At 44.3% G+C, this 26374-nt stretch overlaps 1 protein-coding gene across 7 annotated transcripts in view; it reads right to left on the reverse strand.

Moving 5' to 3' along the window:
• Window positions 1–26374, reverse strand: part of LOC100306775 (regulator of calcineurin 2) — a 118399-nt gene that overhangs the window by 47554 nt on the left and 44471 nt on the right. Inside the window, exon 1 of one of the 7 annotated variants that reach the window (XM_014144318.3) lies at window positions 18031–18318. The exons of the other annotated variants lie outside the window; for them this stretch is intronic. Within the exon in view, the coding sequence (XP_013999793.1) occupies window positions 18031–18117 (87 nt within the window). The 5' untranslated portion in view covers window positions 18118–18318. Of the gene's footprint in view, window positions 1–18030; window positions 18319–26374 lie in introns of those variants that run through there. 7 annotated transcript variants of the gene reach the window in all.

The raw sequence follows: 26374 nt of genomic DNA on the forward strand, positions 1-26374 counted from the left end.
AGAGAGAGTAGAAAGGGAGAGAGTAGAAAGGAGAGAGTAGAAAGGAGAGAGTAGAAAGGAGAGAGAGTAGAAAGGAGAGAGAGTAGAAAGGAGAGAGAGTAGAAAGGAGAGAGAGTAGAAAGGAGAGAGAGTAGAAAGGAGAGAGAGTAGAAAGGAGAGAGTAGAAAGGAGAGAGAGTAGAAAGGGAGAGAGTAGAAAGGGAGAGAGTAGAAAGGGAGAGAGTAGAAAGGAGAGAGAGTAGAAAGGAGAGAGAGTAGAAAGGGAGAGAGAGTAGAAAGGGAGAGAGAGTAGAAAGGGAGAGAGTAGAAAGGGAGAGAGTAGAAAGGAGAGAGAGTAGAAAGGGAGAGAGAGTAGAAAGGGAGAGAGAGTAGAAAGGGAGAGAGAGTAGAAAGGAGAGAGAGTAGAAAGGGAGAGAGAGTAGAAAGGAGAGAGAGTAGAAAGGGAGAGAGTAGAAAGGAGAGAGTAGAAAGGAGAGAGAGTAGAAAGGAGAGAGAAGAAAGGGAGAGAGTAGAAAGGGAGAGAGTAGAAAGGGAGAGAGTAGAAAGGAGAGAGTAGAAAGGGAGAGAGTAGAAAGGAGAGAGTAGAAAGGGAGAGAGTAGAAAGGAGAGAGAGTAGAAAGGGAGAGAGTAGAAAGGAGAGAGTAGAAAGGGAGAGAGTAGAAAGGAGAGAGAGTAGAAAGGAGAGAGTAGAAAGGAGAGAGTAGAAAGGAGAGAGTAGAAAGGAGAGAGTAGAAAGGAGAGAGTAGAAAGGGAGAGAGTAGAAAGGGAGAGAGTAGAAAGGAGAGAGAGTAGAAAGGGAGAGAGAGTAGAAAGGGAGAGAGAGTAGAAAGGGAGAGAGAGTAGAAAGGGAGAGAGAGTAGAAAGGGAGAGAGAGTAGAACGGGAGAGAGTAGAAAGGGAGAGAGTAGAAAGGAGAGAGAGTAGAAAGGGAGAGAGAGTAGAAAGGGAGAGAGTAGAAGTGTAGCGATATGGATACAGTGGAAGGTAGAGTTGGGGGAGAGAGGGACGCAGGGTAGAGGAAAGAGGAGAACGAAAGAGGAAGAGAGACTCGTTTCCTCAGACCAGGGGGCCACAGTCAGTTCTGGGAAAATCTCCCACAACCTCTGGGCTCTACAGCCTGATCGCTAACACAACATCTCTGTTACTGTAGCTATGTCTGTTCTCTATGACCACACCTCATAACCCCAGGATAGAATTCATAGGTTATAGCCAGACCAGGTTATACACAGAACAAGTGTGCAATAGGGATGATTGTGTCAAACACAAAAGTCTGTGAATTAAGACACTCTCAACCGAAAAGGAAATCTCCCACCTCAGTTAACTCACACGACTGGTACTTTCCCCAAATGAGACGTTTGTTCACAATAACAAGCAGGTCTTAAACACAGCATTATAGACAGAGCAGAGGATATGGCCAACAGTATTTCCCCTCCCTCCCTCCTTCCACATGGTGGTGAGTGGAGATGCCGTTCTAGCAGACTAAACCAGCCACCTCATTTAGCCAGTAATGAGTGTGAAGATGAGCACTTTTAAAGAGATAATCTGGTGCTTAACTGTCAATCTGAAGAAATATTTGCTGTAAATTGATTAGCAGTGCATGTGTTCATTTAAAATAAAATAAAAATAAACACTTGAACAGGGATTTCATTTATCTCGCTCTTGTTTAAAGACAGCCACTATATCCTCCTTAGAAGGAGGAAGAATAGTGAGACTGCATGGGCAGGCTACAGAGAGTATGATCATGTACAGTACAATCAATTCAATGGATCTTTTGTTAGTCAGTTAATACATTCCCGAGCCAGGGAAGACTTTTAGATTCGGCTGTGCTCCATCAAATAAACAATGTGACCACATAACACTGTTTAAAAGACGTCTGTTAAAACTAGTCTGACAGAATAGCCTAGTTCCAAGATGCCACATCTCACTCCCATCAAAACATCTATTCACAACACTGAGTCACTCAGATACAATAGTCGTCTATCAGCACGCCTGACAAAGAGAGCGTATTACCAGCTCGTTACGCCAGAGCCGGTGACAGATGAAAATATGACTTCCTTGGTGGAGCTGGTCTGTAGAGACAGGCAGTCACTTTCCAAAATAGTAAATGTGTCTCAGAGTTTGTTTCCTGTCAGTGTGTGTGAGATCGGTGGCGTGTAGCAGGCTCCCGATGCCTAGTAAGTGTCCTGGGAGCTGACAGCTGGGACTAGTGTGTGTCTGTCCTGATTGGGGGGCTGGAAATGAGTGGTGACAGCTCAGTTCAGTTTGCTGTATTCCTCCCCTTCGACAGGTGAGGGGGTGTAGAATAGAGCTGTCTGGTGGAGGAGGACCTGGCTCACTGCAGGTGCCTTGGACCAGCACTTTAACAGTTTCCCTCTGCGTTGTCAGAGTAGTGGGAATGAATACAGCAGCAAATGTTGCTGCTTCAACGTTTCACCTCAGTAGGATGACGTTGCCCCCTAGACACTGATAAGAGGTCACGTTTGCATTCCTCTCCCGAATGGTCTGAGCTCAAGATCGAGGCAAACTGCTCCTAGATCTGTGCCTAGAAGCAACTTCTAGCCAGATTTAAGGCTAAAGCAGATATAATGTCCCTCCCTGTGTTGCGTCCAACTCATGAACATTAGACTGGGTTCCCTCTCTGTACAACAATATTCCAACTCAGGTGATGTATCCATCTCCAAGACTCTAGAGCCTCAGACCCACACCACACAGAGGGGGAAAGTGTTTCAGCAGTTGGATGGAAAGCAGCACCAGCAGGGCAGTGTGTGGATCTGAGCTGGCTTAGCATGGAACCTGTCACACATGAAACCTGATCCACCAATCAGTAACATCACCCTCTGGGTCAGGTTTATGTTCCATCACTAGGGCTTTAGCTTACATAGGCCTAATGGCATTAAAATACCTGGCCTGTTCTACTTTAGTCTGTTCCGCAGAGAAGGCATTGTGAGTGTAATTCCAGAATAGATCACATTCTTTCGCAAATATGGACAGCGAGGTGAGGAGTGGAGGAAAAGAGAGGGAGGGTTTCGTTGGAGCTGGAATGGAGGGAACATACTGTAGCTTTATAAAAATACTCTTTCTCTCCCGCCTGCCGACCCATCCATGCATGCATTACCAAAGAGCTGGTGGGCACATTCCTCCAAGTTAAGCAAATGGCTCAGGCACATTACTGGTGGAATAACACACGTTTCTCAGGAGGAGAGATTGATTAAAAAAAAAGCTTCAGAATGATCATTTTTATTAGAATGTGACAATCTGAGAGAGTAAGTTAGAGAGGCTGTGGCCCTGATGTCATCTAGACAGGCATGTTTGGGGTGTGTGTGTGTGTGTGTGTGTGTGTGTGTGTGTGTGTGTGTGTGTGTGTGTGTGTGTGTGTGTGGACAAAGATAGTTGTGATAAGGAAAGTATAACCTCTCTGACATCACTCAGATGGGTCATGAGTGTGTGTGTGTGTGTGTGTGTGTGGGGGGTGTGTGTGGGGCTAAGTACTGAAGGCTTTCAGGACACTTATCACCCTAATGGTGAGTGAGAGTGTGTCCATAACAAACGTATCAAACACTGCGGAGGCTCGAAGACAAATAATGTCAGAAAAGTGATTAGGAAAGAGGGTGTTAGACTGGGGGGGCAGGGAGGATGTGCAGGCATACAGCTGTTGTTAGAGGGGATGACCAGGAAGGACAGGATGGGAGTGAGTCAGTGATGGTACTTCTTGTTAGCGAGGCCCATTACTTGTCTGGAGCTGCTTCCAGAGGCAGGGCTAGGTCAGGATGCATCGCCGATGCTCTTATCCAAGGCAATACAAAATACATGAAGGAAATTACAAATGATCTTGCAGAAGCATTACTGTAGTTCAATTTGAATCATTTTTATATTTCAATAATTACTGTAGTTCAACATGACACATTTTGGTTCCTCTCTAGGTTTCTTCCTAGGTTCCTGGCTTTCTAGGGAGTTTTTCCCAGCCACTGTGCATTCCTTGCTCTTTGTGGTTTTAGGCTGGGTATTTAATATAAGCAATTTGTGACAACTGCTGATGTAAAAAGGGGTTTATAAAATACATTTGATTGATTGGTTTGATTTTCTCCTCCAGTGATAGTGAAGGCCGGCAGTAGCATGAGGCATATTGAGTTTCACTTTAACTGACTGTTACCATATTTCAAAGCAACGTCCCTGCAATACTGAGACATCCAGGTAGAATGCATTAGATATTCTCTACCGTAGTGTGAAATATCATATTACTTTAAGAGCAGGGAAAAGGAATGAATACGACTGATACTACCTCTAGAAACACCACAGAATCCGACACATTCTGACTGCAGAATGAGAAAGATATGCAGCAGATTATTCATAGCTATGTTTTCCCCATGCAAACTATATATCACTTTGAGAACGACACAGAGTTGACTCGTTAGCGAGACAGGGGATCCGACTACTTTTCCAAAGCAATGATCTGTCTGAAGGTATCAACTGTTATCTAATGTTCTGACGTAGAACCATCCAAATGCAGTCCGTGGATGACAGCAGAAGTAGAGGAGAGGAGGAAATGTAACTCATCTTGCACACTGCTTTGTGTATCAGAGCTGATGAGTTGGAAAGTGGTGGTGCTCGTGTGGGGTTATATGTTTAAATCAGGTGACGTGAACGGGTGACAGAACAAGGTCAAACGAGACCTACTGCTACACACAGTGAAGTAGGTTAAGAGCAAAGCACGAGGTGCCATTTTGCTAACTGTTGCCACGGGGTTATGCAACATCAGCATATTTCAATAAATCTATCACAAGTAGCACAACGAACAATAACACTCAACATAAACAAAGATGACCTAGAAAATATTACGCTGGATGAAAAAGACCGGTCCACTGAAACTCATTACCCTTCGACAACATTGACACAAGCCAAAGGCAATTGGAGAATTTCTGGGCTAAAATAATACACACAGCGAAGGTACGCTGGAAATGCAGAGCAGCTTCCAGTATTTCACCGTTCCGACTCGGAGCTGTCCTGTGTTGTGCTCTCTCTGCACTCAGAATGTTAACGAGAAACAGCTTGTGTTCTGTTCCTACATTGTTTTCACTGGAGATTCCAGACACAGCGTTCCAGAACACTCACCCAGCATCCCCGACCAGGAGGGACTGACTGGGTGCAACATTTCACTACAGAGGACAGACAGGAATGACTAGGACATGGCTAATTCTTCTTAACTGACCTTCCAAGTGACCTGAGGCTTTAGCTGGGCCAGACTGACTGTACATTGCAGATGAGGATTTGAGCACACTCAATCTTGCTACTGATTGAATAAATATGCATAAAGTATGCTACAGATGTAGGATCTTAATTTGAACAACCTGTTGCAGGAGAAGAGGGTGAGGAGATTAAGAACGCCTTGAGTTTCTCTTTGGGGAGACAGTGAGGAGATCTGGCATTGGAAAGAGCGTAGCATTGTGTTCCCAAAGACTTGCCCCAGCTCCTTCTAGGCCCAGGACCGAGAGAAATACACAAAGAAAATGTATTCTGAAAGAGAGAAAGCTGCATTTTCGCTGGAGGGAAAAGGCTTGTGCTTAGTCACCACTAGCATCTGTTTAAGGTACCATCTCAGTAACTCACTCTTCAGATGAGTCTCAGAGGCCCAGGAGGCATGGAGTCTTCTAACATCGAACATCAACACAGAAGAGATATTGCATAAATAGGACCATGAGTGTTTTTGAAATCCTGATTTGACCAGGAAAAGGTCACATGGTCTTGACATAACATATGGGTGAATAGGAGTTGACGATGACTTAACAGTGTAATGTGTATGCTATGATGCAAAACTGTTATCGTCGAGGCCTGCTGCTCACACCATGACGATGTGCCCAACACAATCCTTCCAAGAACAAGGTGAGGAGACCGTACCGTAGCAGTGGTTATGGAAACACGCTAAACACGGGGACACAACACTGGTTGTCAACATACTATAGTGTGTTTGAGAGAAATAATAATATTTCACCTTTATTTAACCAGGTAGGCCAGTTGAGAGGAGTTGGCTTTGGGGATGAGCAGTGAAATATACCTGCTGTAGTGCGTGCTACGGGTGGGTGCTGGTATGGTGACCGGAGAGCTGAAATAAGGCGGGGCTTTACCTAGCAAAGACTTATAGATGACCTGGAGCCAGTGGGTTTGGAGACGAATATGCGACGGCCAGCCAACGAGAGCATACAGGTCGCAGTGGTGGGTAGTACAGTTGAAGTCGGAAGTTTACATACACTTAGGTTGGAGTCATTAAAACTTGGAGTCATAAAAACACTCCACACATTTCTTGTTAACAAACTAGAGTTTTGGCAAGTCGGTTAGGACATATACTTTGGGCATGACACAAGTAATTTTTCCAACAATTGTTTACAGACAGATTATTTCACTTATAATTCACTGTATCACAATTCCAGTGGGTCAGAAGATTACATACACTAAGTTGACTGCGCCTTTAAACAGCTTGGAAAATTCCAGAAAATGATGTCATGGCTTAAGAAGCTTCTGATAGGCTAATTGACATCATTTGAGTCAATTGGAGGTGTACCTGTGGATGTATTTCAACGCCTACCTTCAAACTCAGTGTCAACTCTTTGCTTGACATCATGGGAAAATCAAAAGAAATCAGCCAAGACCTCAGAAAGAAAATTGTAGACCTCCACAAGTCTGGTTCATTCGTGGGAGCAATTTTCAAATGCCTGAAGGTACCACGATCATCTGTACAAACACCATGGGACCACGTAGCCGTCATACCGCTCAGGAAGGAGACGCATTCTGTCTCTTAGAGATTAACGTACTTTGTTGCGAAAAGTGCGAATCAATCCCAGAACAACAGCAAAGGACCTTGTGAAAACGCTAGAGGAAACAGGTACAAAAATGAATCCTATATCGACATAACCTGAAAGGCCATTCAGCAAGGAAGAAGCCACTGCTCCAAAACCGCCATAAAAAAAGCCAGACTACGGTTTGCAACTGCACATGGAGACAAAGATAGTACTTTTTGGAGAAATGTGTTAAGGACAACAAAGTCAAGATATTGGAGTGGCCATCACAAAGGCCTGACCTCAATCCCATAGAACATTTGTGGGCAGAACTGAAAAAGTGTGTGCGAGCAAGGAGGCTTACAAACCTGACTCAGTCACACCAGCTCTGTCAGGAGGAATGGGCCAAAAGTTACCTAACTTATTGTGGAAAGCTTGTGGAAGGCGACCTGAAACGTTTGACCCAAGTTAAACAATTTAAAGGCAATGCTACCAAATACTAATTGAGTGTATGTAAACTTCTGACCCACTGGGAATGTGATGAAAGAAATAAAAGCTGAAATAAATCATTCTCGCTACTATTATTCTGACATTTCACATTCTTAAAATGAAGTGGTGATCCTAACTGACCTAAGACAATGAATTTATACTAGGATAAAATGTCAGGAATTGTGAAAAACTGAGTTTAAATGTATTTGGCTAAGGTGTATGTAAACTTCCGATTTCAACTGTATATGGGGCTTTGGTGACAAAAAGGATGGCACTGTGATAGACTACATCCAGTTTGCTGAGTAGAGTCTTGGAGGTTATTTTGTAAATGACATCGCCAAAGTCAAGGATCGGTAGGATAGTCAGTTTTACGAGGGTATGTTTGGCAGCATGAGTGAAGGATGCTTTGTTGCAAAATAGGAAGCAGATTCTAGATTTAATTTTGGATTGGAGATGCTTAATGTGATTCTGGAAGGAGAGTTTATAGTTTAACCAGACACCTAGGTATTTATAGTTGTCCACATATGCTAAGTCAGAACCGTCCAGAGTAGTGATGCTAGACGAATGGGCGGGTGCGGGCAGCGATCGGGTGAAGAACATGATTTTGTTTAACTTGCATTTAAGAGCAGTTGGAGGCCACAGAAGGAGTGTTGTATGCATTGAAGCTCGTCTGGAGAATTTGTTAACACTGTGTCCAAAGAAGGGCCAGAAGTATACAGAATGTTGTTCGTCTGCGTAGAGGTGGATCAGAGAATCACCAGCAGCAAGAGCGACATCATTGATGTATACAGAGAAAATACTCGGCCCGAGAATTGAACCCTGTGGCACCCCCATAGAGACTGCCAGAGGTCCGGACAACAGGCCCTTCGATTTGACACACTGAACTCTATCTGAGAAGTAGTTGGTGAACCAGGCGAGGCAATCATTTGAGAAACCAAGGCTGTTGAGTCTGCCGATAAGAATGTTGTGATTGACAGAGTCGAAAACCTTGGCCAGGTCGATGAAGACGGCTGCACAGTACTGTCTTTTATTGATGGCGGTTATGATATCGTTTAGGACCTTGAGCGTGGCTGAGGTGCACCCATGATCAGCTCGGAAACCAGATTTCATAGCGGAGAAGGTATGGTGGGATTCGAAATGGTCGGTGATCTGTTTGTTAACTTGGCTTTCGAATACTTTAGAAAGGCAGGGTAGGATAGATATAGGTCTGTAACAGTTTGGGTCTAGATTGTATCCCCTTTTGAAGAGGGGATGACCGCGGCAGCTTTCCAATCTTTAGGGATCTCAGACGATACGAAAGAGAGGTTGACCAGGCTAGTAATAGGGGTTGCAACAATTTCGGCTGATCATTTTAGAAAAAGAGGGTCCAGATTGTCTAGCCCAGCTGATTTGTAAGGGTCCAGATTTTGCAGCTCTTTCAGAACATCTGCTATCTGGATTTGGGTGAAGGAGAAATGAGGGAAGCTTGGGAAAGTTGCTGTGGGGGGTGCAGAGCTGTTGACCGGGGTAAGGGTAGCCTGGTGGAAAGCATGGCCAGTCGTAGAAAAAGACGTATTGAAATTCTCGATTATCGTAGATTTATCGGTGGTGACAGTGTTTCCTAGCCTCATTGCAGTGGGCAGCTGGGAGGAAGTGCTCTTATTCTTCATGGACTTCACAGTGTCCCAGAACTTTTTGGAGTTTGTGCTACAGGATGAAAATGTCTGTTTGAAAAAGCTAGCCTTTGCTTTCCTAACTGCCTGTGTATATTGGTTCCTAACTTCCCTGAAAAGTTGCATATCGCAGGGGCTATTCGATGTTAATGCAGAACGCCACAGGATGATTTTGTGCTGGTCAAGGGCAGTCAAGTCTGGGGTGAACCATGGGCTATATCTGTTCTTAGTTCTATATTTTTTGAACGGGGCATGCTTATTTAAGATGGTGAGGAAAGCACTTTTAAAGAATAACCAGGCATCCTCTACTGACAGAATGAGGTCAATTTCCTTCCAGGATACCTGGGCCAGGTCGATTAGAAAGGCCTGCTCGCTGAAGTGTTTTAGGGAGTGTTTGACAGGGATGAGGGGTGGTCCTTTGACCGCGGACCCATTACGGACGCAGTGATCGCTGAGATCCTGGTTGAAGACAGCAGAGGTGTATTTAGAGGGCAGGTTGGTCAGGATGATATCAATGAGGGTGCCCGTATTTACGGATTTAGGGTTGTACCTGGTAGGTTCCTTGATCATTTGTGTGAGATTGAGGGCATCTAGTGGAGATTGTAGGACGGCCGGGGTGTCAAGCATATCCCAGTTTAGGTCACCTAACAGTACAAACTCTGAAGATAAATGGGGGGCAATTAATTCACATATGGTGTCCAGGGCACAGCTGGGGGCTGAGGAGGGTTTATAACAAGCGGCAACGGTGAGAGACTTCTTTCTGGAAAAGTGGATTTTTAAAAGTTGAAGCTCGAACTGTTTGGGCACAGACGTGGATAGTATGACAGAACTCTGCAGGCTATCTCTGCAGTAGATTACAACTCCACCCCCTTTGGCAGTTCTATCTTGGTGGAAAATGTTGTAGTTGGGGATGGACATTTCTGAATTTTTGGTGGCCTTCCTAAGCCAGGATTCAGACACGGCTAGGACATCAGGGTTGGCGGAGTGTGCTAAAGCAGTGCATAAAACAAACTTAGGGAGGAGGCTTCTGATGTTAACATGCATGAAACCAAGGCTTTTTCGGTTACAGAAGTCAACAAATGATAGCGCCTGGGGAATAGGAGTGGAACTGGTGGCTACAGTGCCTGGGTTAACCTCTACCTCACCAGAGGAACAGAGGAGGAGTAGGATAACGGTACGGCTAAAGGCTATAAGAACTGGTCGTCTAGTGCGTTGGGGACAGAGAATAAAAGGAGCAGATTTCTGGCCGTGGTAGAATAGATTCAGGGTATAATGTACAGACAAGGGTATGGTAGGATGTGAGTACAGTGAAGGTAAACCTAGGCGTTGAGTGACGATGAGAGAGGTTTCATCTCTGGAGGCAGCAGTTAAGCCAGGTGAGGTCTCCGCATGTGTGTGGGGTGGGACAAAAGAGCTATCTAAGGCATTTTGAGCGGGATTGAGGGCTCTACGGTGAAATAAAATAATAAGAACTAGCCAAGACAGCAGTAGACAAGGCATATTGACATTAGAGAGAGGCATAAAGCAATCACAGGTGTTGATCAGGAGAGCTAAGACAACAACGAGTAAATGGCAATGAATGGGCAGAGCGGGTCAGTTAGGTACATACCGGACCTGGCTCCGTGTCGACAATAAAGGGTTCAGGCCAATTGGCAAAGGAGGTATTGTAGCCCTAGAATTCGCTGGTATATGGGCCTAGCTCGAGGCTAGCTCAAGGCTAGCTGGTGCTTGCATCGGGACAGAGGCGTTAGCTAACAGTAGCGACTCGTTTGCAGCTAGCTAGCTGCGATGAGCCGGTCTAATGATCCAGAGCGGCAGGAATCCGGTGATGTGGTAGAGAGAAGCAGTCCGATATGCTCTAGGTTGATATCGCGTTGTGCAGACTGGCAGGTGTTGTCCGAGCTAAGGCTGGCTGGTGACCGAGAAAATGGTGAAGACCGCTAGCCGTGGCTAGTTAGCTGGAAAGCTCCTGATGGAAGTTCCAGTTATGAGGAATAAAATAGCAGAGCCGTACCACATTGGGTGAGGCGGGTTGCAGGAAAGTATATTTAGTTCGTAGATAGAAAGTGAGTTTAAGATATATACGAAAAAGACCGGCTATTTACACGGGATAAGACAAAGACAAACACATACGTCCCACTGCTACGCCACACACGTCCTACTGCTACGCCAATAGAACACATCCATCATTTAGAGGCTATCAACATTACTATGCTTACTGGAAAAAAGAGGTTTCTAACCTCAAGGGTCTTTTCCAGGTCTTTCCTGGTTAAATAAATAAAAGCTCCAACATATACAGCCTGAGAAATGTCACTTCCCATGAAGTAGCAATCAGAGCTTTTTAACATCAACTAGCAACAGGGCCATGACAATTCTCAGGCTCGCAAGCAAAGACCTATTCGTACATGAGCACACACACACGAGCAGAGGTAGCACAGTCCAGCCTGTTCGTGCGGGCGTCTGATGGCTCTAAGTGCCCTTAGATAATAGAGAGCTATAAAGGTGAACAGTGAACATCCTCATAACTGCCATCTGGTGTTTGTGGTAGTCATGCTGTTAAAACTAAATGTCAAGATGGAGGGGCCCATTCTCAAATCTATTAAACTGCGTTCCACAGTTTATGTGCTCCAATTATGGAAATAAATATCCTAATGAAGCAAAGTGCTCCGGATGAGAGTAAAAGCAAACGAGAGGGTAAAAGGAGAGGGGATGGTGGTTCGTGGTGCTACAGCTATCACGGACAGTCAATGGGAGAGAGATGTGTGTTGGCCAAAGAACATTGGTGTCTAGCATTATTGTGTCTGCTAACTAACAGTGTTATAATTAATCACAATTTTATTCAGAGAAAATGAGCAGTACTCTGCATATTTCCACAACCCCACCAATGATAACTGGTGGAGCTAAGTGGCTATTTGGGGTACTTGTGTTGACAGCATCACATTTGAGAGTTTGGGGGAGGAAGGGGTGACGCAAAGGCTTGCTCAAGATCAGACGTGAGTTGGCAAAAAACAGAGATATGGAGAGAAAATAATGTGTTGTGTAGGAAGCCTGGGGATAGGCCAAGCAGCAGCCCTGGTTTCTAAACATCCAGCTCTCTCTGGCGTCTACAAGTAAAGCCCAGTAAAGCATGACATTACCACTGAGTATTACGTTCAGAGAACACACCAACACCACTGCATTGCTATAGTGAAGCCCACCCCCACCAATGATAACAAGGCATCTATAAATAGGCTATAAATAGGCTAAGTCAGGGGTCTTCAACTTTTTCTTGCCAAGACGAACCGGAGACCCAGGGACCCCATCATGCATTTGTGAAAAAAATAAATGAACTTTCATTATTTTGGCCTCCCCACATTATAATTGGAAGAGGAAATGGAAACTAACAGCCTATTAGCTAGAACGGTAACTCCAAAAACATTTTCGCTAAGAGCATCGGTTTAGTTGGTTAAACAAAGGTTAGCCATGTGTTGGCTAAAATGAATGTGCAAGTCAAGAAAGCTTACCAACAGCCAGCATCACTGGTAGCCTATTCACGGCTGCTTTTTCAAAGCCTATGTAAGATACTCTAGTGAGTGTAATTGGCTCCAATGAGTGTAATTTGCTCAACATTAGGAGTTGAGAAGTTGACATCATTGGAAAGATACAGTAAATTCTCCTCTTTTTTACTGTAGGTATGTAATTAAAAAAAAAAGTTTATTCTGTTGTTGCTAGTGATATTCATAAAAACAACAAATTTAAAAAAAGCTATTGTTTTTTTATATATTTTTTATTTTTATTTTATGTTTTTCGCGAACCCCCTGCAGTACCCCCACGGAACTCCGGTTGAATATCCCTGGGCTAAGTGAGTGACAGAGGGAAGTGCCACTCAACTTAACCTTTCTGTTGACATCTCTCCTTGAGCAACACACAGATATCTACAGCAAACCAGGAGCACTAAGGACGACAGGACAGACCGCTCCTCATCAGTATGAGAAGCACTCCATCCAATAGGAACACAACAGCTCTCCACTGGAATAACATTACAAGTTAAATGGGGCTGTGTTAGAGGAAGGAACAAAAGTGATCCAAGGTGTTGTGTTTTTTCCACAGCCGCTTTGAAGGCGATGGGGTATGCGTGTGGATATTTAAGTAATTACAGTGGTAAGCTACCAGAGCCAAACAGGCCTGTTTACTGTTCACTTACTGGCATTAACCTCATCAATCCCTTCATAACAGGGGCAGCAGAGGAGAGGAGAACAACTTAACATGAAACCAGACTCACCTTTAGACTCATTCACAGATGAATGTCAACTTTAACAACACAGGCTTTGGCTTTAATCACAGACAGACTAGGAGATGAATCTGCCAGAGACTAAAGAAACAGAGGCCAGAATACAGGGTTTTTCTGTTCTCGCTTCCTTTTAGGGGAAGAAACTATAATTCATCTTAAACACATCCAGACTCTAGACTCTCAGATTGCTCTTTTTCATGTTGAACCTTGACCTACAGCCAAAAATAGCTCCTGGGTTGTGTAACCTCGTGTAAGGAATGGTCATGTTTTAACCAGGGCAGGAAATTTCACATAGCTAGCTTGTGGGGGAGGAAGGATTGTTGATAACATCCCCTATCCATCCAGTCATTTTACTGCAATGTGATTTTCCATCTTAGAGGAGAAATTGAACAAGTCGCCCATTAGAGCTAGCATGGATAGATTTGTTAAAGGTTAATGAATTCTCATTCATTAAAACACCACACTTTATTACAGCACATTGTGATTGGTCAGGCTTTATGGAAATGTCGGTTTTATCTAACCACTGCTCAGTGCAACGAGATAGAATATCTAACGTCTGTGCCAGGTTAAGCTTGTTCATAGTAACATTCCTAACTTCTCTATTTGAGCCCCTCTTTCTCTGTTCTCTTTCTCCTTACCTTTGAAACACCCAACTAAACAGATAATCCAGTTATAGAGTGTTAAATTCACACAATGGGACACTAAAGAGATGCAATATGAACAAATGCTGGCATCACAGTTGCTTTATCTATCATGGTGGTAGATCAGAAAGAACAAAACTACAGTATATTCAAAAAGAGCTACACAGATGTGAATGATTGAAACCAAAATGATTCTTCATACACTGGCTGAATAGGAATGATGATGAATGGACCTCTTGGGATCATAGTAATAGTTGTATAAAGAGAGCAACTAACAGAAATGGTGACTTCCTCATGTTAACAACCATGTTGTGAAAATACCTCCCTGTAAATACAGCTGACAGACAGTTTTACCCTCTCAATGACCCTGAACTACACTCCAACCTGAACCTACCCCATGCTTAACCCAAATCACTGCCATGACCTCATACACCGTCATGTTTCCATAGTCAGTACACAGCAATTACTTCAGTAATGATAGTGTTTAGTGTTGGGAATATAGTGTTTCTGTGCTCAATCACCCACAGTACAGTATCCCAAACAACGCACCCATAAACGTTAATCTGAAAACCATATACCGTTCAGAACCAAGTTCACTTATTCAAGGAGTACAGTGTCAAAACAACTCATTATTAACACAGCCTACTACAGTAACTCTAACCTTCATAGAGACCTCCATAATAGCTCAGTCTTTCATAATTCAGGAGCCTGATAGGTCACAAGTCAGGGTTCAAGTTCACGACTGGTACAGGAATTACAGTGACCCTGGTCCTGACTCTGGTGACTGGTGAGTTTCTTACTGTAGGGCTGAAGAGAGAGATGACATGTCTCTGTGACCGGCTGCTCCTCCTGTCATTAAATGGCATTACAGCCTGACTCAACCTCTAACCCCTCTTTTGACTGTATAGGACACAGCTCAATGGAAAGCATGGACACAGGTAGACTGTGGGGGGAGAGAGAAAGGGGGTGGAAGAGGGAGGGAGAAAGCGGGAGAGAGAATGAGAGAGAGGGAGCAAGAAGGGAGAGAGGAAGGGAGGGGGAGAAAAAGGAGGAAGAGAAGGGGGAGAGAGAGGTCATGGTGCCATGTCATGGTCAACAACACCATTGACCAGTCACGTGAGGCTGTAGACGTGCTCGTGTGAACATTAAGAATCCATGACTGAGTGGCTTCAACACTCCATATTCACTCCACATTCACTCCACATTCACTCCACATTCACTCCACATTCACTCCACATTCACTCCACATTCACTCCATATTCACTCCATATTCACTCCATATTCATAAGGATCTGTGGCAGAAGGGATATGGAAGCCTGGCAGCATGTAAAATAACACATCCGTGTCAGTGATATTCTCAGCACCAAGTGATCCAAGTGACTTGGTCACCATTAGCTGCTGTGACTAAGCATAGGGAGAAGCTGCTTTAGTGTTCAAATCAGAGCGGTTAGGATCTCAGCTGCTATCCTCCATCTACACTACCGTTCAAAAGTTTGGGGTCACTTAGAAATGTGCTTGTTTTTAAAAGAAAAGCACATTTTTTGTCCATTAAAATAACATCAAATGAATCAGAAATACAGTGTAGACATTGTTAATGTTGTAAATTACTATTGTAGCTGGAAACGGCAGAATTTTTTTATGGAATATCTATATAGGAGTGAAGGAGGCCTATTATCAGCAACCATCACTCCTGTGTTACAATGTCACATTGTGTTAGCTAATCCAAGTTACTCATTTTTAAAGGCTAATGGATCATTAGAAAACCCTTTTGCAATTATGTTAGCAAAGCTGAAAACTGTTGTTCTGATTAAAGAAGCAATAAAACTGGCCTTCTTTAGACTAGTTGAGTATCTGGAGCATCAGGAATTATGGGTTTGATTACAGGCTCAAAATGGCCAGAAACAAAGAACTTTCTTCTGAAACTCATCAGTCTATTCTTGTTCTGAGAAATGAAGGCTATTCCATGGGAGAAATTGCCAAGAATCTGAAGATCTCGTACAACAAAGTTTGAGAAACAGACGCCTCACAAGTCCTCAATTGGCAGCTTCATTAAATAGTACCCGGGACTCCAGGATGCTGGCCTTCTAGACAGAGTTGCAAAGAAAAAGGCCTCTCTCAGACTGGCCAATACAAAGAAAAGATTAAGATGGGCAAAAGAACACAGACACTGGACAGAGGAACTCTGCCTAGAAGGCCAGCATCCCGGAGTCGCCTCTTCACTGTTGACGTTGAGACTGGTATTTTGCGGGTATTATTTAATAAATAAAGCTGCCAGTTGAGGACTTGTGAGGCATCTGTTTCTCAAACTAGACACTCTAATGTACTTGTCCTCTTGCTTAGTTGTGCACCGGGGCCTCCCACTCCTCTTTCTATTCTGGTTTGAACCAGTTTGCGCTGTTCTGTGAAGGGAGTAGTACACAGCGTCGTACCAGATCTTCAGTTTCTTGGCAGTTTCTAGACTGATGAGTTTCAGAAGAAAGTTCTTTGTTTCTGACCATTTGGAGCCTGTAATCGAACCCACAAATGCTGATGCTCCAGATACTCAACTAGTCTAAAGAAGGCCAGTTTTATTGCTTCTTTAATCAGAACAGTTTTCAGCTTTGCTAACATAATTGCAAAAGGGTTTTCTAATGATCAATTAGCCTTTTAAAATGATAAACTTGGATTAGCTAACACAACGCGCTATTGGAACACAGGAGTGATGGTTGCTGATAATGGGCCTTTGTACGCCTATGTAGATATTCCATTAAAAAAAAGCCATTTCCAGCTACAATAGTCATTTACAACATTAACAATGTCTACACTGTATTTCGGATCAATTTGATGTTATTATAATGGACAAAAAAAACATGCTTTCCTTTCAAAAACAAGGACATTTCTAAGTGACCCCAAACTTTTGAATGGTAGTGTATGTCCACAACATCAGGAGCAGACTGTCTGTCGGTCTCTCTGTCCGTCCATCCGTCTGACCAATCACCAAGTCTGTACATTAGCTACTCATTACCCCCAAGCGCCAACCTTCACATCACTCCAATCATAACCTCATCTCTTCAGTCTCTCTGCCTCATCTTCTATCAGAGGATAGTCTAGATTCCAGAATCTTCTATATTCTACATGATTAACCCAGTTGAAGATGGTGGTGGGGAGAGCAGCCAGACCAGAGCAGCCGAGCAGCAGACAGTGATTCATTAAACAAAACATGTGGTTCCAATGTGATTGGAGGAGTAATGATCACTCAGACAGAGCCTCCTTTCCTAATCACTGACTATTTTGGGGTCAATGGATGCACAGTAGTGTGTGCATGAGTGTGTGTGTGTCTTACGCAAGTAAATGATTAACATTTGAGAGTGCCAAAAGTAGAACGAAGCTGCAGCATCTTGCTGTGCAATTCAACACACTTCACCCTAAAAATGTTACTTGTTCCAACACAAATCAAAGTAATGGTAAAAAGGCTCTGACATGTTTGATGTAAAATGAACACCAACTGCATACAGTGCATTCAAATAATACTTCAGTGTTAAAATCAATACATCAAAGGTTTGTGGTGCATGTACAGACAGTAATACAATCAGAAACAGACAGTACAGGTTAGCTGGGCTGCTAACCTGTACTAACCTGTACACCTTGTCAACTACACTAGGCATGCGCATGGGTAGCCTAGTGGTTAGAGCATTGGGCCAGTAACTGGAAGGTTGCTAGATCAAATCCCTGAGCTGAGCTGACAAGGTAAAAATCTGTTGTTGTGCCCATGAACAAAGCAGTTAACCCACTGTTCCTAAGCCATCATTGTAAATAAACATTTGTTCTTAACTGACTTGCCTAGTTAAATAAAGGTTAAATAAAATGGCATCTGTGGAGTGACTGACAGGTGACTAGCTAACCTTATGTCTCTCTAATCAAACAGAACACAGCCTTTTATCCATCTGGTCCTGCTGGACTCACAGTCGAGACAGTGTTTACATTAACATGGTGTCGCTTCTAGTCGGCTGATGATGGGACAAAACAACAGTTCTGTACAACACTGTCAGACACAACCTCAGAATAGTCTTACAGTAATTGCAGACTGAAAGCACAAAATGCATGCAGTTGTTTAGAGTTGTTTGAGCAGCATAGACAGACCCATAGGACACACACTCTAGTCGTGTCTTCTAAAGTGTGTGTGAAGTGTGTTCTGTGCTGCCTTCTAGGAGTGTGTATGTGTATCTTGTCCTACCTTGACCTCCTGACTGGTGAACACCTCAACGTCCACCACACAGGCGATGAGGACAAAGATATCACAGTCCAGGTTTCGGGAAGGCATTTCCACTTTGCTCCTCTCTGTACCGCTAAAACAGACAAATAACGGCTAGAATCTACGTCTCGGTCCGGAGCACCTGGCTGTGTGTTCACGCCGGTGTGTGTGTGTGAGGGGGAGAGTGTGTGTGTTGTATTGTGCTCTGAAGAGCCCACTCTGTAGTAATCTCTAGCTATGAGGCAGGCTGGTTGTTAGTCAGAGCTAGCTGACTGGAGAAGTCGAGACGCCGAGAGGAATCAGACCACTAGCCCCCCCCCCGCTCCCTCTTCCACACACACACAATATCAAACGTTGATTTGCATTCCACACCATGCTCCCTAAAATCAAGAGACACGCTCAGACACATTGGCTCTGGGGAAGGATTCAAATAATATTCTGCAGTATGAATATGGAATATTAGCTTCATAAATACCAGATTGATTCCTGCTGCGCTACACGTGCAGCGGTGGAGGCTCCTCAGAGGAGGAAGGGGAGGACCATCCTCCTCAGTGAACTTCATAAATAGTGAACAATTAAAAAAAAAGTTGTCCTTTTTATAGTAAATATACTGCTCAAAAAATAAAGGGAACACTAAAATAACACATCCTAGATCTGAATGAATGAAATAATCTTATTAAATACTTTTTTCTTTACATAGTTGAATGTGCTGACAACAAAATCACACAAAAATAAATCAATGGAAATCCAATTTATCAACCCATGGAGGTCTGGATTTGGAGTCACACTCAAAATTAAAGTGGAAAAACACAATACAGGCTGATCCAACTTTGATGTAATGTCCTTAAAACAAGTCAAAATGAGGCTCAGTAGTGTGTGTTGCCTCCACGTGCCTGTATCACCTCCCTACAATGCCTGGGCATGCTCCTGATGAGGTGGCGGATGGTCTCCTGAGGTTATCTCCTCCCAGACCTGGACTAAAGCATCCGCCAACTCCTGGACAGTCTGTGGTGCAACGTGGCGTTGGTGGACGGAGCGAGACATGATGTCCCAGATGTGCTCAATTGGATTCAGGTCTGGGGAACGGGCGGGCCAGTCCATAGCATCAATGCCTTCCTCTTGCAGGAACTGCTGACACACTCCAGCCACATGAGGTCTAGCATTGTCTTGCATTAGGAGGAACCCAGGGCCAACCGCACCAGCATATGGTCTCACAAGGGGTCTGAGGATCTCATCTCGGTACCTAATGGCAGTCAGGCTACCTCTGGCGAGCACATGGAGGGCTGTGCGGGCCCCCAAAGAAATGCCACCCCACACCATGACTGACCCTCTGCCAAACCGGTCATGCTGGAGGATGTTGCAGGCAGTAGAACGTTCTCCACGGCGTCTCCAGACTCTGTCACGTCTGTCACATGTGCTCAGTGTGAACCTGCTTTCATCTGTGAAGAGCACAGGGCGCCAGTGGCGAATTTGCCAATCTTGGTGTTCTCTGGCAAATGCCAAACGTCCTGCACGGTGTTGGGCTGTAAGCACAACCCCCACCTGTGGACGTCGGGCCCTCATACCACTCTCATGGAGTCTGTTTCTGACCATTTGAGCAGACACATGCACATTTGTGGCCTGCTGGAGGTCATTTTGCAGGGCTCTGGCAGTGCTTCTCCTGCTCCTCCTTGCACAAAGGCGGAGGTAGCGGTCCTGCTGCTGGGTTGTTGCCCTCCTACGGCCTCCTCCACGTCTCCTGATGTACTGGCCTGTCTCCTGGTAGCGCCTCCATGCTCTGGACACTACGCTGACAGACACAGCAAACCTTCTTGCCACAGCTCGCATTGATGTGCCATCCTGGATGAGCTGCACTACCTGAGCCACTTGTGTGGGTTGTAGACTCCGTCTCATGCTACCACTAGAGTGAAAGCACCGCCAGCATTCAAAAGTGACCAAAACATCAGCCAGGAAGCATAAGAACTGAGAAGTGGTCTGTGGTCACCACCTGCCGAACCACTCCTTTATTGGGGGTGTCTTGCTAATTGCCTATAATTTCCACCTGTTGTCTATTCCATTTGCACAACAGCATGTGAAATGTATTGTCAATCAGTGTTGCTTCCTAAGTGGACAGTTTGATTTCACAGAAGTGTGATTGACTTGGAGTTACATTGTGTTGTTTAAGTGTTCCCTTTATTTTTTTGAGCAGTGTATATTCACGTCACCAAATAATTTATGAAAATAAACTGTTGCAATGAAGAACTACAGTAGTCTCAACAGCACTCTGTAGGGTAGCACCATGGTGTAGCTGGAGGACAACTAGCTTCTCTCCTCCTCTGGGTACCTTGACTTCAATGCTCATGGTTCTTGCAGCATGAACTGACATGTCCACCCAATCAAAGGATCAGAGAATTAATCTAGTACTGAAAGCATAAGCTACAGCTAGCTAGCACTGCAGTGCATAAAATGTGGTGAGTAGTTGACTCAAACAGAGAGAAAGACAATAGTTTATCTGTTTTTAACAAATTAATTCATTCCAAAATTAGGGAGAAGAGAGAGTGAGAGAGCGAGAGAGAGAGAGAGAGAGATTAGCCTACTCAAACACCCAGCTCAAACAGAGAGGGATGCTATGTTAGCTAGCTGGCTATGGCTATCCAACACTGGAACCCTTCCAAGTCAAGGTAAGCTTTTGGTTTTATTAATTTATTGCCACTGGGGCCTGCTAAACTGCTTTCTGACTGTACACTGTACTGCATGATTGTAGCGGGTTTACTAATGTGTTAGTTCTAGTAGTTCTGGTTGACTATGACGTGACAACGATGTAGGCTGTGTGTAGCGGTTAGCGGTCATGATATGAAAGTTTGGCTTGGAAAGGTTTTTTCACCTGGTCACAGACAGCTGATGTGTTGCGCACTGAAGTCCACAAGCGATGGAAAAGGTGAGAGGAGGAGAGTATATAGATAGATGCTTGAAGAAATTATATATACACAACGAGTTGTTTTTATGTGGCTGCTATGTAAGTGAACTGTGTTTCTGTTGAAAAACGTTTACTTAAATTGAAGCAAACAGAAAGAAATGGGGATAAACATACCTGATATTGTCCAATAGAAATGCTTGTTTGCAACTGTTGGACTAATGATTAGACCCTAGTACAGCTAGATGCAGGCAACAGTGTGCAAAGCAGTATTGAATGTGTCACTGTCTGTCACCAGGATTATTCAAAATTCTCTCGACCTGTGCACCTACGTTGTAAACTTTCATTCATAGGCTAGGTTGTAGCAGCCTCATGATGGGTACAGGGAAAATGTGAGTATCATGTAGTAGCCTAAACCTATCAATGTTACATTGAGCTGGGTGAATAGAATATGAATGACAGTCATCCAATATGCTGTAATAGAAATAAGGCCATGTTCATTAAAAAAATGATCATCCTCCCTCATCTTAAACGGCAACGACCGCCACTGACGTGCAGCAACAATCATGTAAGCTTGCGGGATCAGGCAGCGTTGGTGAGGCTAATGAAACATATACCAATTAATTTAATATTCTAAAAAGATTGTTAAAATACTAGTATAACCACTCATAGTCATATAATAATCATTCTACTGTAGTAAACACTACTTGTGATATATCAAAGGATGAAATGATGATTAATACATGAGTCTAATGCTGACGTTATTTTACAGCGGTGCTTTGCGTCTGCCTCCTTCTCCTCGACTTAGAATTTGAGCTACCCGGTGGTGAAACACGACTATTTGTCCAGGGTAAACAACAGAGGTACCATAGAACACAGCTAACACGTTACCTCCATGGAATACAGCTAACACGTTACCTCCATGGAACACAGCTAACACGTTACCTCCATGGAACACAGCTAACACGTTACCTCCATGGAACACAGCTAACACGTTACCTCCATGGAACACAGCTAACACGTTACCTCCATGGAACACAGCTAACACGTTACCTCCATGGAACACAGCTAACACGTTACCTCCATGGAACACAGCTAACACGTTACCTCCATGGAACACAGCTAACACGTTACCTCCATGGAACACAGCTAACACGTTACCTCCATGGAACACAGCTAACACGTTACCTCCATGGAACACAGCTAACACGTTACCTCCATAGAATACAGCTAACACGTTACCTCCATGGAACACAGCTAACACATTACCTCCATAGAATACAGCTAACAGATTACCTCCATAGAATACAGCTAACACGTTACCTCCATAGAATACAGCTAACACGTTACCTGCATAGAATACAGCTAACAGATTACCTCCATAGAATACAGCTAACACGTTACCTCCATGGAATACAGCTAACACGTTACCTCCATGGACTACAGCTAACACGTTACCTCCATGGAACACAGCTAACACTTCCCCTCCACGGAATACAGCTAACACGTTACCTCCATGGAATACAGCTAACACGTTACCTCCATAGAATACAGCTAACACTTCCCCTCCATGGAACACAGCTAACACATTACCTCCATGGAATACAGCTAACACGTTACCTCCATGGAATACAGCTAACACGTTACCTCCATGGAACACAGCTAACACTTCCCCTCCATGGAACACAGCTAACACGTTACCTCCATGGAACACAGCTAACACTTCCCCTCCACGGAATACAGCTAACATGTTACCTCCACGGAACACAGCTAACACGTTACCTCCACGGAATACAGCTAACACTTCCCCTCCATGGAACACAGCTAACACGTTACCTCCATGGAATACAGCTAACACGTTACCTCCATAGAATACAGCTAACACGTTACCTCCATAGAATACAGCTAACACGTTACCTCCATAGAATACAGCTAACACGTTACCTCCATAGAATACAGCTAACACGTTACCTCCACGGAATACAGCTAACACGTTACCTCCATGGAACACAGCTAACACGTTACCTCCACGGAATACAGCTAACACGTTACCTCCATAGAATACAGCTAACACTTCCCCTCCATGGAACACAGCTAACACATTACCTCCATGGAATACAGCTAACACGTTACCTCCATGGAATACAGCTAACACGTTACCTCCATGGAATACAGCTAACACGTTACCTCCATGGAATACAGCTAACACTTCCCCTCCATGGAACACAGCTAACACGTTACCTCCATGGAACACAGCTAACACTTCCCCTCCACGGAATACAGCTAACATGTTACCTCCACGGAACACAGCTAACACGTTACCTCCATAGAATACAGCTAACACTTCCCCTCCATGGAACACAGCTAACACGTTACCTCCATGGAATACAGCTAACACGTTACCTCCATAGAATACAGCTAACACGTTACCTCCATAGAATACAGCTAACACGTTACCTCCACAGAATACAACTAACACGTTACCTCCACGGAATACAGCTAACACGTTACCTCCATGGAACACAGCTAACACGTTACCTCCACGGAATACAGCTAACACGTTACCTCCACGGAATACAGCTAACACGTTACCTCCATGGAACACAGCTAACACGTTACCTCCATGGAACACAGCTAACACATTACCTCCATGGAACACAGCTAACACGTTACCTCCATGGAATACACATAGACCGGGATAGTACTTATCTGTATGTGAATACATGCAATGCACAGAACATCAGCCATGCTGAGGCAAGGGACAGGTTATTATATGGCAGTATTGCATGACTGTGTTAAGTCATACACTCACACTAATGCCAACCAGGTACACTGCATAGAGGGTAGCATGTGTTTGCCTCTCTCCACTCCATCTCTCCTCATTTCCTTTCTCTATCTCTTACTCTCTCTTTTGCCCTCTCTCCCCTCTGTCTATTTGGGTGTATTGACAGAACGATCCTGCAGTGCCAATGTAATATTTTATCATGTTGTCCTTCCTTAATGGAAAATCAGCCTCTGTCACCCCGATCTCACACACACACACACACACACACGGTTTTCTTAGGTGTCGATAAACAACCCATCTCAGCCTGTCACAAACCGGTGGGGGGGGCGACCAGCGGGTAGCTTTGAACACCATTTCATAAACCCACCTGACTCACAAGGACCCGTTTGTGTCGTTGAGCTGAAAATAAAAGAGTATAAGGGCTTCAACACAGCCAGACCAAGACCACATGGCTTAGACTAATTGCGCTGGCTAAGACAGAGGCTGGGGCTGATTTCACACACCACTACAAGGTCCTTCATAAAACACACACAAAGACAGACTGTCTGCATAAGCGGAGCAGTTTAACAGTCACTTGTCCACATGGCAATAGAGTAGAAACGTGACCAGAGTTAGATGAGAGAGACAGTAACAGCAGAGTCAATGGAATACAGTCCACTCCTGATATCTGAAGCAAGTGAAATGGGATTGATCAACAGAACTGCACTTAAACTGATGTATGTTCACTTATCCGATGTGTACTTATCAGGACTCAACTGTATATAAGGTAAGTTGAAACCAAACAATCAGTTTAAACCAATAAAGCCTCCCACTCGCCACGGTTTTCTACTGTAAACAAAGCCCAGTCCATCCATTTAGCTGCTTATCTTTGGCCACACAAAGCCATCATCACTCCGGCCACAACGGCCTGCCTGCCTGTGGGAAACCCTTGATTAGATAAAGGAGAGTCACAATGGAAGGCCCACCCAGTCTTCTAACCAGTTATTGACAGACAAAACCTTAATGGGGGAAATGGAAAATCTAGTGTTCAGTGGAACAGCAGCCCAGAGAGAGACCTTTGTACCCAGACTCTGCTGGGAACTGCCTGTTGTCAAAGGAGTCTCTGGACAACACAGACAGACAGAGCTGTTTCTAAGTTCAAGATGAGTGTTTCAACGTTGACATTATAAACAGTGTACATGTGCATGCACTGCACGCAACCACACAGACAAATGACATTTTCAAGTACCCAAGTACATACAGAACAGCTTAGAATCCATTGAAACACACAACCAATGTAAATAGTCCGGGTGGCCGTTTGATTAATTGTTCAGCAGTCTTATGGCTTGTGGGTAGAAGCTGTTCAGGAGCCTTTTGAACCTAGACTTGGGCTCCAGTATCGCTTGCCGTGTTGTAGCAGAGACAAGTCTATGACTAGGGTGACGAGTCTGACATTTTTTTGGGGCCTTCCTCTCACACCGCCTAGTATATAGGTCCTGGATGGCAGGAAGCTTGGCCCCAGTGATGTACTCGGCCGTACACACTACCCTCTGTAGCACCTTACGGTCCGATGCCTAGCAGTTGCCATACCAGGCGGTGATGAAACCAGTCAGTATGCTCTTCATGGTGCAGCTGTATAACTTTTTGAGGATCTGGGGACCCATGCCAAATCTTTTCACTCTCCTTAGGGGGAAAAGATGTTGTTGTGCCTTCATCATGACTTTCTTGGTGTGTTTGGACCATGATAGTTTGTTGGTGATGTGAACACCATGGAAAGTGAAACTCTCGACCTGCTCCACTACAGCCCTGTCGATGTTAATGGGGGCCTGTTCAACCCGCCTTTTCCTGTAGTCCACGATCATGTCCTTTGTCTTGCTCACGTTGAGGGAGAGGTTGTTGTCCTGGCACCACACTGCCAGGTCTCTGACCTCCTCCCTATAGGCTGTCTCATCGTTGTCGGTTGTGTCGTCAGCAAACTTAATGATGGTGTTGGAGTCGTGCTTGGCCATGCAGTCGTGGGTGAACAGGGAGTACAGTAGGGGACTAAGCACGCACCCCTGAGGGGCCCCAGTGTTGAGAATCAGCGCGGCAGACATGTTGTTACCTACCTTTACCACCTGAGGGTGGCCCGTCAGGAAGTTCAGGATCCAGTTGCAGAGGAAGGTGTTTAGACCCAGGGTCCATCGCTTAGTGATGAGCTTTGTAGGCACTATAGTGTTGAATGCTGAGCTGTAGTCAATGAACAGCATTCTCACACACAGTTGAAGTCGGAAGTTTACATACACCTTAGCCAAATACATTTAAACTCAGTTTTCACAATTCCTGACATTTAATCCTAGTAAACATTCCCTGTCTTAGGTCAGTTAGGATCACCACTTTATTTTAAGAATGTGAAATGTAAGAATAATAGTAGAGAGAATGATTTATTTCTGCTTTTATTTCTTTCATCACATTCCCAGTGGGTCAGATGTTTAGATACACTCAATTAGTATTTGGTAGCATTGCCTTTAAATTGTTTAACTTGGGTCCAACGTTTCGGGTAGCCTTCCACAAGCTTCCCACAATAAGTTGGGTGAATTGTGGCCCATTCCTCCTGACAGAGCTGGTGTAACTGAGTCAGGTTTATAGACCTCCTTGCTCGCAAACACTTTTTCAGTTCTGCCCACAAA

This window comes from Salmo salar, chromosome 15, assembly GCF_965601325.2.
Source record: "Salmo salar chromosome 15, fSalSal1, whole genome shotgun sequence".
Taxonomy (NCBI): domain Eukaryota; kingdom Metazoa; phylum Chordata; class Actinopteri; order Salmoniformes; family Salmonidae; genus Salmo; species Salmo salar.